The 16,148-nt window shown below is 42.7% G+C and overlaps 1 protein-coding gene across 1 annotated transcript in view; it reads right to left on the reverse strand.

Annotated features, from left to right (window-relative positions):
- LOC126281522 (uncharacterized) overlaps positions 1 to 16,148 on the reverse strand; it is a 108,247-nt gene that overhangs the window by 19,862 nt on the left and 72,237 nt on the right. Inside the window, exon 5 of the mRNA XM_049980562.1 lies at positions 123 to 252. Within this exon, the coding sequence (XP_049836519.1) occupies positions 123 to 252 (130 nt within the window). The remainder of the gene's footprint in view (positions 1 to 122; positions 253 to 16,148) is intronic.

The raw sequence follows: 16,148 nt of genomic DNA on the forward strand, positions 1-16,148 counted from the left end.
ATCAAGCATTTAAAATAAAATGATTGATAGTATTACGGTTTATTTTGCGATTTCAGTTGATATCCACTCAGACTGAAATAAGTACAGTGAGCTCTAGTGAATTATGTGTGCGTCATAGTTACCTTCAGTGCTCCTCCATTTGGATAGACAAGGAGCGGTATGCTTCTGGAAGCCCTCTCCGCCGTACAGATGTTGAACGTACAAGACGCTGTATAGAGCAGCAGCAGACACACAACGGCAGTGACGCAACGCCTGTGAGACGACACAAATGTTAGAAGTATTGAGGAGGGGTTTACTTCGTGCATTTTACCAATGAAATTTGATATGAGTGAAAGGAATAAGGCATTTGGCTGTAAAACGTACATGACACCTCATCTCAGTGGCACTATTTCTAACCTACCGTTCACAGTGGAATTACTAGAGGTAGAAGAATGACATCAACCCCTTAATCTTATTTGTACTGAACAGGGGTTCTAACGATATTGTTCTCCCCCCCCCCCCCTTTCCTGCGCTCGCTCTCTCTTTCTCTCTCTCTTTCCACTCCTGTATGTACCCATATACACGCCCATGCACACAATTATACTACGATCGACAAAAGTATGACTCAGTTTATTGTATCCCTTATGCACGGCTGGTTCTCTGGAACTTTCGATGCTGGCTTTTTTGCAGCAGGGGCATTGATTCGCTGTCTTACGTTCACCAGGCGCTAGTGGTCACGCGGCATTATGCGAGCGTGGAGTCGTTCCTCGGGTTTCGTGCAGAACAGTAGTTTGTAATCGTTCCGTGATGATGATGATGAAGTCCCACACTCCTTCAAAGAGCGTGGGGGAACGATGCAGGAGACCCGCAGCGTCGTACAAAGCAAGGTCCTAGTGGAGGTGGTTTGCCATTGCCTTCCTCCGACCGTAACGGAGATGAATGATGACGATGAAGACGACGCAACAACACCCAGCCATCTCGAGGCAGGTGAAAATCCCTAACCCCGCCGGGAAACGAACCCGGGACCCTGTGCTTGGGAAGCGAGAACGATACCGCGAGACCACGAGCAGCGGACAAAAAAAAAGTGATGAACTCTGAGTTTTAAAGTACTACGCAACTTGGTAGGACAACAATGAGTAATGGTTCGGTTTCTATGCGTAAGGTGTGCGTAAATTACCCATGATATCAGTGGTCGAAACTGTATCGTCGTTCTTTCTCAGTAGATTCCATTGGCGGAACATATTACTTGACAGTTATTTTATTTGAGTCTGAAATAAATAAAGGAAAGAATAATAAAGTTACACTAATACTGACCAAAACCTTGCAGTGACAGTTACTCTCGGAGTCAAAAGCAGATCTCCTTATATGCAAGATGCAGGACACAGTTGACGGTCAACAGTCAAGTAAGTGCTCCATGAACGATGGTACTCCAGAGTCACAGTTGGTGGTATCTACAGGAAAGTGCCGTTTCTGGAGGGTACTCGTGGATCCTCCAACTCCAGACTGGAGACGAGAGAGTTGTTCGCAGGTCGAAACGAGAAATCGACGATTGTTTCCTCGCTGTAGCTGCTACTGTTTGCAAGACTGGAATGGCCTTGTAGCTGCTGGAACGTGCCTATGTAATGGATTGGTTCCCTGGTGAGCCTGATTTATTCTCCCTGCATTGTCAGTTACTTCTCGGCGGATATCTGGCGGAACTACGCCTGCGAAGTGATAGAATTTTACAAGAGATGTAAGCTTTAGGCAACCTGTGACAGACCGACATGTTTAGTTTAGCGCTTTCTCAGCTATACGTGCTGGGATGTATTTGTACCAAACTGGGCACACGTAATCTGCAGTTGTGTAACATGTTGCTAGTGCTGTGGTTCTCAGGGTTTGTGCTCGAGATCTCCACTTATTAGCGGCGATCTTTTGAAAAATATTATGTCTGGCTTTCACCTTCATGTATTCTTGCAACAACTTTGGAAGTGCTGTTCGGGACAGTTATAACATGAAATATTAATTCGGAAAAACAGTACAAAACAGTAAACTTCAATCTGGAAGTGGAATACTTTTAATTATTAACACGAGCATGGCTGGGTCTAGATAGGCTTGCTATCACATAGGTTGCCGAATGCGATGTTGGGATCAAATCGGATTATTTTCCCGGACATACAGGGCGATTCCATGAGAGAGTACAAAAATTTAACATGACGTAGAAGATGCTCCACTGAACAATTTGAGGTAGGAAATCTGGGGTCGGAGAAGCAAGTTAAGGAGATAATAGGAATAAAATCATATTACTGTATACGTTTTTATGTACGTTAGTTACAGTTAACTGAAAATACCATCATTGGCACAAAGAACTTACCTTTTGTGCTGTTTGTCACAAAATTTGCTGAAACTGACGACAATCAAACTCAATACAAGCATGAAATTGGTGAACAAGTTTTGCCTGCTGACAGTGTCGAGAAGAAGGCGCGCCAACATCCAGCTTCTGCAACAGCGATGGCCGACAATGACTGACTGTCGCCATCTCCTCGACCGACGACTTCAAACCTTCAATCAACCAACAAGGAAGACTGGAAGCACGTAAAGGTTTAGGCTGTATGACAGACCTCATCTATTAAAATTGTTCCATTTGCCTCACAAAATTACAGCAAATTAGCATGAACCTTTGTTGCTCATCGTTCCAATTGCATTACCAAGCAGGGTCCCTTCCTTTTTCCGAAATGAACCCGAGTGTCGTTGAAATTTAAACGCCAGCATTAAAGTCTTATCATCCCATTTCACTGCTTTAATTTCAAAGTTCAGTTAAGGTACTCATAGCTGGCTACAATGCTTAGATTGCACAAGCACAAATTAAGAGTGCGAATTTTGTTACCATATTTTAGCTTACATGTGACAACAGCTCAGCTTGGTACGTACTAAATGTTACTATTGTTTATTGTTCAGAATCATAATTCAAGTTCAAAATTAAATATCTTATTTCTAAATTGCCCAGATTCAAGTAGCTTTTGAAATGAATGTTGAGGTACCCCAGACTAACCTTATATTTTTTTAAAAATTTCGTAGTGCTTCAGAAACAAAGTTCACAATTAATTTCAGTCACTAAATTAACTTTCAATTTTCCGGTTTTATTAATTCTTTTCCTAAATTAAGTCAGAGTGTAGCGAAAGTTACTACTTCTGACAAACATTCAGTTATCACACAACACTTGTCAGACTTCAGTTGTCACGCTTTTAGTGCTAATTATATGTGCAATAACCTTCCCCCAAATCTCAAATGTCTAATTAACGCCAGTTAATTGATAACGTAACGACCGCACATTTATCTTCTTTATTAACTGTACCCCTTTTCAAAATTAATTTCCACCAATTTAATTTGCATTTGTCCTTTCATTTAGATGTAGCCCTTTCCTCCCTCTTCACCTATAGATTAACTTCGGTGACGATTGCTTTTCCCAAATTTCCATAAGGTACACGAGGTTTAATTTTACTGCCATTAAGGTCGATAAGTGAGGGGGAGGTTACAAACTTAGGTAAAACTGTTTGCACGAACAAGTAAAGTAAACAAATCCTGCATCATGGTTTCCCAGTAATCAGGCTTGTCCACTTTGTTTCCTCGTAGGAAATAAAGAATATACATGTAAATTAACAGCGCACTATGGGACCTAACATCTGAGGTAATCAGTCCCCTAGAACTTAGAACTACTTAAACCTAACTAACCTAAGGACATCACACACATCCATGCCCGAGGCAGGATTCGAACCTGCGACCGTAGAGGCCGAACGGTTCCAGACTGAAGCGCCTAGAACCGGTCTTCCACTGTGGCCGGTTAGACAGCACAGTACGGGTACATTGGTACCATATTAGTTGCAAATAAGCTGAGAAAGAGCAATGCTAGACTAAGCGGTAGACAAGTTTTCTTCCATATCTCCCTAAGCTGGCTTCTCCGAGTCCAGGTTCCATGTCTCAAATTGTTCAGTGGAGCACTCTCTATGTCCTGTTACATTTTTGCACGCTCTTGCGGAAACACCCTTATGCACTCTGTCACGACAAACTGGCCGTTACAAATGAAACAATGAGTAGTTAAAAAATCTTAACGAATATAAACGATACAAATTTACATATGTGCGTATTCTGCAATATCGAGATACTACGACTGCGGTACGAGCGTGATGAGTGAAACATACAGTTGTACCATTGACTTCTCTGCGGTCAACTGTTCGGCGGATGGGGCGACGTCGCGGTGCATCCGATCGTCGATTGTCGCCGGTTTCTTCCTGTCTTAAGTTAAGATTTATGGGGAATATGTTTATAAGAGTGTTCCTAAACAAGTGTGCCGTTAGTTTAAAAAAAAAATAAAACTAACGAAATTACCTGCGCACCAGTCTTGATTTAGTGAATTTTAGCTAAGGTTTATTAACATCTATTTATTTTCAGTCAGTCGAATTTCTCCAGAAGCGTCCAGGCTTACCCCTGACGAAACCCTCAGAACAGAACAAATCCGGGGTAACCCGGAAGTACGCAGCTCTGGGCCTAGGCATTGTTAGGAACTGCGTTACTTGCAAAAATCCATAAACTATAATGATTCTTGCTGTTATTCGTTCAAACAAACATTGTTCCACTTAGAAAACTGAAAAACTCCAATATTTATAAAGTAAAGTAATGCGTTGTTGTATTAGACAACGAGGCCAAATTTATTTTGCAACGAACCATTTTATCACTGTTAGCCATTCCCAGTTACCCAAATTAATATAAAAATTGGTAAAGGAAGGGGTGTTTACAAAACTTGCATGCATACACTGACTCTCACTTACACCCCCCCTCCCCCCCCAACCCACACACATAAACATACATTGTGATTTTTTTCCGAACTCGGTTTATGACTATGTACCTGGTGGTTATAATTAAACTGCACCTACTCATCACGTAGATCTAGTGTGAGCTGTAATTTTCTTGTAGCAGCGAAACTTGGAAGATTTGCTAATACGTTAATGCAGAACAGCTTTAGGCTAGAAAATGATATTCCAGTTGTCAGCGCCGCGTTCAAGTAAGGCGCTGTACACTGTTTTTAGGACGGTATGGCATCGAAGCTGCGATTTGTAAACCATAACGTGGGTGACAACAAAAGCAAAACGAGGAATAAGGAATTTAATCAAATTAAATCGGGTGACGCTGCGGGAATTAGATTAGGAAATGAGACACTTAAAGTAGTAAATGAGTTTTGCTATTGGGGAGCAAAATAACTCACGATGGCTGAAGTAGAGAGGATATAATATGTAGACTGGCAATGGCAAGGAAAGCTTTTCTGAAGAAAAGAAATTAGTTAACATCGAGTATAGATTTAAGTGTCAGCAAGTCGTTTCTGAAAGTATTTGTATGGAGTGTAGACATGTATGGAAGTGAAACGTGGACGATAAATAGCTTAGACAAGAAGAGAATAGAAGCTTTCGAAATGTGGTGCTACAGAAGAATGCTCAAGATTAGATGGGTAGATCACATAACTAATGAGGTGGTATTAAACAGAATTGGGGACAAGAGAAATTTGTGGCACAACCTGAGCAGAAGAAGGGACCGGTTGGTAGGACATGTTCTGAGGGATCAAGGGGTCACCAGTTTAATATTGGAGGGCAACGTGGAGGGAAAAAATCGTAGAGGGAGATCAAGAGATGAATACACTAAGCAGATTCAGAAGGATGAAGGTTGCAGTATGTACTGGGAGATGAAGCAGCTTGAACAGGATAAAGTAGCATGGAGAGCTGCATCTAACCAGTCTCTGGACTGAAGACCACAACAACAACAACAATGTGGGTGAACGGTAAGGCCACCGAGAAGTGAGACCGTGCGCTGCTAGTGAAAGTGTTTTATGTGAACGGCAGCAACTACAGCGCTGCACTGAGGTAGCATCGCCTACTGAAATGCCCGAGGAGAGGCCTGATGTCATTAAATGGCTTAAAGAAGATGATGAAAACACCTATGAGCTTAGTGTGACACCTGGAAGTGGGGAGCGACCCATCCCGGTGGACGTTATTGACGATGTTACCGTTGCTGAAACTGATTAGGCAGCACGTGTCCCGGGTACTGCTATTGCTCGTGCAGTGTCACGAGAATTGTACATCCCATGGACAACAGTATGGAAAGTTTTCGGTCTGTCTTCCACTGGTACCCGTACAAGACCCAGAAGGTACAATAACTGAAACATCATGATTCGCAACAACATTATGAATTTGCTCTTCGATTTCTGGCACGAATCGGAGTTGATGACATGTAGCCGGTCAGTATTCTGTGGAATGATGAGGCACATTTTACACTACATGTTGCCGCCAGTCGAAATCCTGGGAGAACCTATACCATTGAGTGGGACGGCGAAATGCCTACGGGTTACCCTAGACCGAAGGCTCACATGGAAGCATCACATCCGTGATGTGAAAGGGAGAGCAATAGGACGCCTCCGCGCAATGTATCCTCTGCTAAACCCACAGTCGTCATTGCCACCGCAGCACGGCATCACGCTTTACATAACACTGTTTCACCCACTGTTAGAGTATGCGGCCGTGGTCTGGGGGAAAGCCGCAGATGCTCACATTGTGACTCTGCAGCGGAAACAGAACCGCGCCCCGAAGACTGCCATGCATCTTCCGAGGCGCTTCTCGACGCACCAACTCCAGGAGGACACCGGGATCCTGCCCCTACGAGACAGATTCGCGCCATCGCCAGGGAGTTGTACGAGATGACCGAGAAGACGGGACGCTCGGGCAACCTCATCACTGGCCAACCACGCGTTGGCCTGACTTGCTGAGGGATTAAGTTTTACTAATCCCTCACCAGAGTGTGTATTTCTCTTTTTCGGACTACACAAGCTAGGACCAATCAACAAGAGTGGTAATATATCATTCTCTCTTATACAGGAACTGCAGGAATGACAAATTTTGTCTAAACTGCACCATCCCGAGCCAAGGACAGGCTCGTCTTTTCAGAGTCATCGTCAGCGTCTACAGGTTGCAGTGAATACACAGAAAAGTCGAATTTGGACCACTGTTTAAATTCGGGTTATTCACGGTCTTATTCCCTACTTCTTAGAAAAGAATACACCAGAGGGACTGTCGGGAGTACCATCACGTTTCTCACTGCACGTTATCGAAACCTCCTTGTATCACATGTGAGTGCTGTAGCGCAGCTGTGTGGAAAGTGCTTTTGCATGCAAAATGAGGCAACACCTCATGTCGCTCGCCCAATTCAAGACCTGCTTTTTGCAACCTTCCACGATTGTGTTATCTCTACAGATTTTCCAGGTGCATGCCCGTTAAGATGGCGTCATCTGAATCCATGTGAGTTTTGACTCTGGGGTACCTAAAAGAACGAGTTTACCCGGGACACATTCGCTCTCTACGTGATACGAAGGCCACTATACAGGAACGAGTTGCTCAGATATCGCGAGAAGTGCTGTGAAGAACTGTCGATCACGTCGCTTTACGGAAGCAGCATCTCGTTGACATTTACGGTGCTCATACTGAACAAACTGTGTAAGCGTTGCCTTTCTAACTTGTTTGCCCTTTCCTGACCACATAGCTGTCCCAATCCAACACATATGGCAACATTTTTATACGTCTTCCTTGCATTCACAGCGCCATATTTGCACCTGGTGGTGAAAATACAACTAATTTTTTCCCCGGCGTAAATCGACTCCACATTAAAGCATTAGAATATTTACCACGTTTCGCTGCCACACGATAATTACAGCCTACACCTCTGTGAGAATCTGCAGTTTAATTATAACCACTCGGTATCATCGATTGTCAGTGTAAAACGGTTTGTCTGTGATCTTGAAGAATAATAGGCAAGAGTAAAAGAAAACGAAAAGGAGAAAAGTAACTGGAAGTGACCTAAGCTGTTGGTGACGGCAGGGACTGACCTGGAGTTGTCCATTGCAGGCGCCGGTCTGAACTGCAGTCAGCTTTCTGTGCAGGCTGACTGCAACCCCAGGCGTCGGCCGGCTAGGTCCAGGGCGCTGCCCTGGCAGTATGAGCGCGTATGCGCCGTCACGCACAGCTTTTGAAGGCACCGCGAGCGACGTGGGCCGGCGTGCTGCATACGCAACAGAATCCACTTCTCCACAGCAGCGGCCTCTTTCTCAGTCACTAGCGACAAGTCACAGAATCGCAATCTGTGAAGGCGAAGGCACTCTGTTTCGTCCATTCTGAAGATGGCAACCACGCATGGCAGTCGTAAGGATTTAACTATCAGCTTGAAAAAATGTCAGCCTACGACATTAAAACTGCTAATGACTGTAGTCCTCTTGTCGTGGGAACGTTCCACCTCAAAATCACTTCGTCGTCCTGTATGTCATGACCAGATAAAACTACAATCGTCCGGCTATAGTTGCAGATTCTTTGATTGATCTGGAAGGCAGCTCACTGGAACTACTACATGAGAAATGTTGGTTCACTTTATTACGTGAATGAATAAAAAGATTTACTTAACTTTATACAATCCTTTGCCATAGGAGTGCAGTGACTATCGAAGCGCCTACATCTACATATATGCTGCGCTAGCTACCAACCGGTGTGTGGCGTAGGGCACTATTCGCGCCAAAATCATACCCCCCCCCCCTCCTCCTCTCTGATCCACTCGCGGATCGCGCGAGGAAAAAACGACAGTCTGAATGTCTCAGTACAAGCTCTAATTTCCCTTATCTTTGAATGGTGATCATTGCGCTATTTGAAAGTTGGTGGTAATAATACATACTCTACACCCTCGGCGAAGATCGGATTTTGGAAATTAGTGAGCAACCCATTCCGTTTAGCCCATTGTGTAGCTGGAAGTGTGTCCCACTTCAAACATTCTATGTGATTTGTAACACTGGTGATGGCTAAATGTACCAGTCACGAATCCTGCCCCTTCTCTTTGGACCTTCTCAATCTCTTGAATCAGACCCTTTCTGGTAAGGGTCCCATACAGACTAACAATACTCTAATACTGGACGAACTAAAGTATTGTAAGCAATTTCCTTTGTTGATGGACTGCATGGCTTCAGGATTCTACCAATAAACCGCAATATAGAGTTTGCTTTACCCGTTACTTGTATAATCTGATGGCTACATTTGAGATTATTTCGAATAGTCACACCCAGATACTTGACGGATGTTATCGCTTTCAAAGACTGGGCATTTATTTTGTACTCGTACAGTAATGGGGATTTTCGCTTTGTTAGACGCAGCAGGTTACGCTTACTAATATTGAGAGATAACTGCCAGACATTACACCACATATTTATTTTCTGCAAATCGTCATTGATTTCTTCACAACTTTCATGTGATACTGTTTTCCTGTAGACTACAGCATCATCGGCAAACAGTTTAATGCCGCTGTCAGTACCATGAACCAGATCATTTATGTAAATCGTAAAAAGTAGCTGGCCTATTACTCGGCCCTGGGGCACATCTGATGTTACCCTTCTTTCTGTTGAAGTCTCCCCATTCAGGACGACATACTGCTCTCTGTGCGTTAGAAAACTTTTTATCCAATCGCATATGTCATCGAATAGACCGTTAAGCGCACACTTTATGGTGCAAGCGAAAATGCGGAACAGAGTCGAATGCCTTTCGAAAGTCGAGAGCCGGTATCTAGAGCATGTTTTATATCATGCACAAAGAGGGCCAGCTGTGTCATGAATGGCCGATGTTTCCTAAAACCGTGCTGGTTCCTGCAGATGAGCTTCTCAGAGTCTAGAAAGGTCATTATGTCTGAACATAAAATATGTTCCATGATTCCAGTGAAATTGGCCGGTAATTATGTGCATCCGCTTTTCTACGCTTTTTATAGATTCCGGTGACCTGGACCTTCTTCCAGACCCGTGGAACTTTTCACTGTTCCAATGATCTGTGACAGATGATGCATAAAAATGGTGCTATATTTGTAGCATAGTCAACATATAATCTTACGGGGATACCGTCTGCGTCAGATGCCTTCCTGGCGTCTAAGGATCTTACCTTTTACACAGTCCCAGATACACTGAACACTATGTCAGCCATCCTTGTGAGCCGGCCGAGGCGGCCGAGCTGTTCTAGGCGCTGCAGTTTGGAACCAAGCGACCGCTACGGTCGCAGGTACGAATCCTGCCTAGTGCATGGATGTGTGTGATTTTCTTAGGTTAGTTAGGTTTAAGTAGTTCTCAGTTCTAGGGGACTGATGACCTCATAAGCTAAGTCCCATAGTGCTCAGAGTCATTTGAACCATCCTTGCGTTTTTTCAACAATTTAAAGAGGGAATGGTGCTACATTCATCTACCGTAAACGAGCTTTTGAAAGCTAGGTTTAGAATTTCGGCCTTCTGTTTATCATCATCCGTTACATTACCCGTAATGTCAGTAAGAAGATATTGAATTATTTGCAGCGTCCATAGATTTTACGTACGACCAAAATTTTTTGGAGTTATTTTCAGAATCTGCAGATAAAATGTTGCTTTCAAATTCGTTAAAAGAATCTCTCATTGACCTTTTGACGGCTGCTTTCATTTCGCATAGTTTCTGTTTGTCAGCGGGGCAGTGACTACGTTTAAAACGCCTGTGCAAATTTCTCTGCTTTTATAGCAACTTACTAATATGTTTGTAGAACCAAGGAGAATCCTTTCCCTCCACTATATCGTTGCTAGGCACATATTTCTCTAGCACGTGGTGGACCTTTAAATTTCGACCCACATTTTTGTGTCCCGCGGTGGAGTCTTGGAGCTAACTATGAAGATATTCATTAATGACACTTTATTTGCTTTCCCAAACAAGAAAACTCTACGATGTTTCTTTGTTTTTTGTTTTTCTTGCAACGTCCACTGACACAGGAGTCACAACGACATTATGGTCGCTAATACCATCTTCTAGATTAACGTCCTCAAAAAGATCAAATATGATTGCCGCCAAGATATCTAATATGTTCTCATCTACAGTTGGTTTTCTAACCAATTGCTCAAGGTTGTATGTTGAGAGCGCTCCTAGAATAATAAACTTGTAATGCATCTTTTCAGGGCTGCATCCGCCACTGACTTCAATTTTGCATCACAGTGAGCGACAGCAACAACGAGAGGATATTCGGCGAATGGACTGATCTACTCGTTCCCTCGAACTTAAATCCCATCGAGCACGTGTAGAATGCGTTGGGGAGACGTGTTGTAGCATGTCCACATGCACCAACGACCATACTGCAGCCGTCAATCTCTCTGGTGGGGAAATGGAACGCCCTGCTACAAGAGCTCCTTACCAAAATTATGGCCAGTATGAGGGCATCTACATTTATACTCCGCAAGCCACCGAACGGTGTGTGGCGGAGGGCACTTTCGTGCCACTGCCATTACCTCCCTTTTCTGTTCCAGTCGCGTATGGTTCGCGGGAACGACCGCCGGAGAGCCCCCGTGCGCGCTTGAATCTCTCTAATTTTACATTCGTTATCTCCTCGGGAGGTTTAAGTAGGGGGAAGCAATATATTCGATACCTCATCCTGAAACGCACCCTCTCGAAACCTGGACAGCAAGCTACACCGCGATGCAGAGCGCCTCTCTTGCAGAGTCTGCCACATCAGTTTGCTACACATCTCCGCAACGCTATCAAATAACCCTGTGACCAAACGCGCCGCTCTTCTTTGGATCTTCTCTATCTCCTCCGTCAACCCGACCTGAAACGGATCCCACACTGATGAGCAATACTCACGTATAGGTCGAACAAGTGTTTTGGAAGCCACTTGTTTTGTTGATGGACTACATTTTCTAAGGGCTCAACCTGGCACCCGCCTTACCAACAATTAATTTTATATGATCATTCCACTCCAAATAGTTCCGTACGCATATTCCCAGATATTTTACAGAAGTAACTGCTACCAGTGTTTGTTCCGCTATCATATAATCATACAATAAAGGATCCTTCTTTCTATGTATTCGCAGTAAATTACATTTGATATGTTAAGGGTCAGTTACCTCTCCCTGCACCGAGTGCCTATCCGCGTTGCAGAACGTGAATTGCCGTCTGTGGTGATCACAAGCGCTATTAATAACCGTGTCTCGTCTTTCGTACTGTCCTGGGGATCGTCATGAATCACGGTATCTTCACTGTAATTTTCTTTGAATAAAAGTGTCGTTTATGTACGTCTCATTGCGTATTTGTACCATACACCTAATGTACTTTACTGTAGCATTTGTTTCTATCGGCCATTCCCGCCGAAGGTTCGAGCCCTCCCTCGGGCATGGGTGTGTCTGTTGTCGTTATCGTAGGTTACTTTAAGTAGTGTGTAAGTCTAGGGACCTATGATCTCAGCAGTTTGATCCCATAGGAATTCACACGCATTTGAACATTTGTTTCTATGAGTAGTCAAAGTTTTATCGACCTGTGTTAGAAACGTCACGCGAAAGTTACTTTCGTCCCTAAGTTTTACGCTTCGGTGTATATTGCACGTTCAGTAACATCGCTGGTATCGTCTTTATATTATGGATTTTCACTATTTACAAGTAAGTCATCGAACTAGAAAGTAGTTGTAGTTTGAGAATTACAGTAGTGAATCTCTACAGATCGTCCGATAACAAATGTTCAATTTGCTCCATTTTTACTCCGAGAGATACTTATTTCATTTGGGGTTTTTAGGCTCCGCCTTGTGCTAAACATAATTTTTTTACAGTTTTTATATTTAGAGCAACGTGTTTCGACACGTGCGAGTGATCTACTGTGGTTCTTGACTTACTTCCGCAAAAATATTGTGAAAACTTTCATGGTTGTTCTACTGTAGGCCTAAAAGTTATAACATTCATGTTTTATTTGTTTTGTTTCGATTACTCGCCTGAACCTACATTACCTATGAAAAGTGGATTTCTACAATTTGGCTCGTTTTTGTGCTTTTCATCGTTTGACAGGATCTCATCTGCAAAGTAGTGACAAGGAACTTGCTTATTTTTTAAAATACTTGAAACGTACCCTTTGAAAAATTTATACAAGACTGGTCTATGTGAAACGTCCTCTTTGAACAATTATACACGACTGTGCTTAAACTGACACACAATATTTTTAGCGCAACACAATCTGACTATCAATAATCCCTACAAAAGAATGGCCCTGACTAACATTAACCTATACGTTTCACAAATCACTTACCTCACAAAAATCTTCGTTACTCGAACTACTGCAATACAGCGAGCACCACTACTGCCAGCTAAATAAAAGATTCAAACTACTGAAGGCACTAACTACTGATAGGCATAGTTAGCAAATGAAAGATTTTAATACAGAACAAACACTGTATTTACCTTAATAGTCATAATATGTATATCAGTTCGTGACACCAATTTTTACAAATTTCAAAACTCCGCCATCTCTCTCCCCACGTCCGCCACTGCTGGCGGCTCACCTCCAACTGCGCAACGCTACGCGCTGTTAACATCCAGCTGCCGCTGCCAGACACTACAATGGCAGACAACAATGCAAACTATCCACAGACTGCACATGGCACAGCCAGTGATTTTTATACAGAGCGCTATGTGGCGGCGGCGTTACCAATAAAAAAACCTAAACAGCCTACTTACATACTATTTAGTGAGTAATAGTTATGTATGTTCTTTACTTACGTTTTTCATTCAGTTGTATGTCTCTTGTTTCTTATATCTTTTAACACTTCACTTTCACCTGCGAAAGTATTGGCTTGGTGACTTAGAGAAAACATAGTTAATGAAGGAAGGCAGGATATAGCAGAAGTCTGTCAACTGATGCCGCTTTCCTCTGTGTATGCATCATAGAGAGATTTTGTGTACACACATACATCACCGTCCTCACCTTGAAAATATAGATGTAAAGAGCATTACCACCAATAATATCAAATTTTATTGACGTTTCTTATACTGCAATTTTCTGGAAATATACTTCTTATTCTTGCAGATAAAGACATAACCAACAGAACATTGTCATAAGTTCCCCTGTTTCTAATAATGTCATAAGTTCCGCTGTTTCTAGTAAACACGCAGCGAGAGCATTAACTGTGAAGTTAAATAAGGGAAATTGACCTATATTACAGTTTCTGAAGTCGGAAGCGTCTATTAAAGCATTACACTCTACAAAACAATTGCTGTTAAAAGAGAACATTCACATTAAAGCTTTGGCCTTTTGTTGAAAGATGTTTGCCAAGATGTGTTCAACTTTCTGAGACAAATTCATCCAACGGATGGCACATCGCTACAGCTGGAAGGCTATGTATTCAGCAGTGCTAATGGAAAGGACGAAATGCTGCAGATTCGAATGTTGCATATTTCATGTTTGAGTGGATTAAGTCAAAACATATATGTCAATTATTTTTACTATTTCTAAACAGTCATGGTGATGTCTGATTGTTCTATATCGTGTCTCCCTACCACTATCGCGCAACGACGCTCTGAGCGTGTTTTTTAGGGAATTGACTAGTTTTGAACCTTGGACCAGTTGCTGGTAAGGAGACGGCAGACCACACTTGACATGTAGAATTCAGAAGAGTTCAGTGATACTAGCGATGATATAACCAAATACTAAATGATATCAGCGTCAGCTCCACTGCACTCCCTGTAAAAGAATCTTAATGCTAACTAAATTTAGTGGAAAGATTTCAAGGCTTTCCTATTTTTATTAGCTGGTAAAATAACGTCGAAAAAGCAGTTAAGTTTACCATTGGAAATTTTATTCTACTCACAAAACATCGTTTATAAATTGCACTATTGATAAAAGGAAATGTTTTAATACAGGATGGTAAAAACCAACTGCCTTCAACAAAAATGTGAACGAATATTCCCTGAATGGGTTTCCATGTTCTACAATCGATCGAAGGATGACCTATGCCATATCCACCTATAATCTAGGTTTAATTTAAGTTTCACAAAAGAGAAAACTATCAAAATGGTCTACAGTGATCCTCAATTATCTTTAATTCCTTATCTAACTTGTCGTAAATTACAGTGGCTGATGTGGCTTCTCAATAACTAAATAAAAGAAAAATCATCGCGTTTCAGATCTGTTCTTCAAGTGGCAAATGTGAACACCATGAGCTTTAATTAACGATCGACACTAGTATTACGCAAAAAGGGGGTGTAACAGATGAGACTTCTGCAGTTCTGAGTGAAGCCTTATGCGCTCAAAAATGCGGCATCGCGTGCGTTCATTACCTTGTTGGTGTTTAAGCAGCGTCAGGGCGGCAGCGGCCGGCGCAGCATCCATCCAGCTCGCCGTCTCGGAACCAACTCTCCTAACTTCTCCTTACTACAATTTACCGAAATAGATTTAAAAAAGCTATCTGGCTGTGTTTTCATCTGACCAATCAGGGTCTCAATATTAGCCTTAAGCTCCGCCTACAAAGATTCTGTCTATCCAATGAGAAACGTTATACTTTTCGTGGTGGGGCAATGTTTTTAAAGTTTGCAACGTAACAGAGAAGCTAAAAAGTCTCACGCTAAAACCTGCGGCTGGTGTGGTTCTTTTAGCGTTATCGTAAGATCTATAATGTTCTTCTGGAGGGCTCTATCTTTTAACATGGGCTGGGGGGTGGTCCTTGACGTACCTGAGACGCGAAAAGATCTCACGCTAAAACGTGCGGGTAGTAGTGGCCCTTTTTGTGTTATCGTAAGATCTATACTGTTTTTCTGGAGGGCTCTAGCTTTTAACATGGGCTGGGGGGGGTGGTCCTTGATGTAACAGAGACGCGAAAAAGCCTCACGCTAAAACGTGCGGGTGGTAGACTTACAGGTAGGCTGCCGACGTGGGTGTCCCTCCCTTATCGTAGGGCCTTCTAGCTTAACACGGTTCCGCTCTCGGCTTCCGTCCTCGTTTCTCCCCTCGGAACTGCGTCTGCCTCACGGTGGGAAGGTACGACATGCATTTAGGCATTCTTGTGTTAGTCTGTGGTATTCCATTTGCTCACTCGTTACTCGTATTACTTTGGTTAATTTAATGTCACGATTTATTCGGAGCTATGCGACATACTACTGGATTTGCTTATCATGTCAGGGTTTTCATGTAAGGTGTTGGATTTGCTTTGCCTGACACCTTACATATTCATTAGAAATTTGGAGAAAAATGTCATAAAATGAATGTAAACTACTATTATTTGTTTCCAAAACAATTGCTACCATATTTATGTGATATTTCACGCAGATTTCACAGGCTGTGCTAGTCGTTCGGACTGATGACTTCACCTCTCGAT

Source organism: Schistocerca gregaria, chromosome 7 (assembly GCF_023897955.1).
Source record: "Schistocerca gregaria isolate iqSchGreg1 chromosome 7, iqSchGreg1.2, whole genome shotgun sequence".
NCBI classification, from domain to species: domain Eukaryota; kingdom Metazoa; phylum Arthropoda; class Insecta; order Orthoptera; family Acrididae; genus Schistocerca; species Schistocerca gregaria.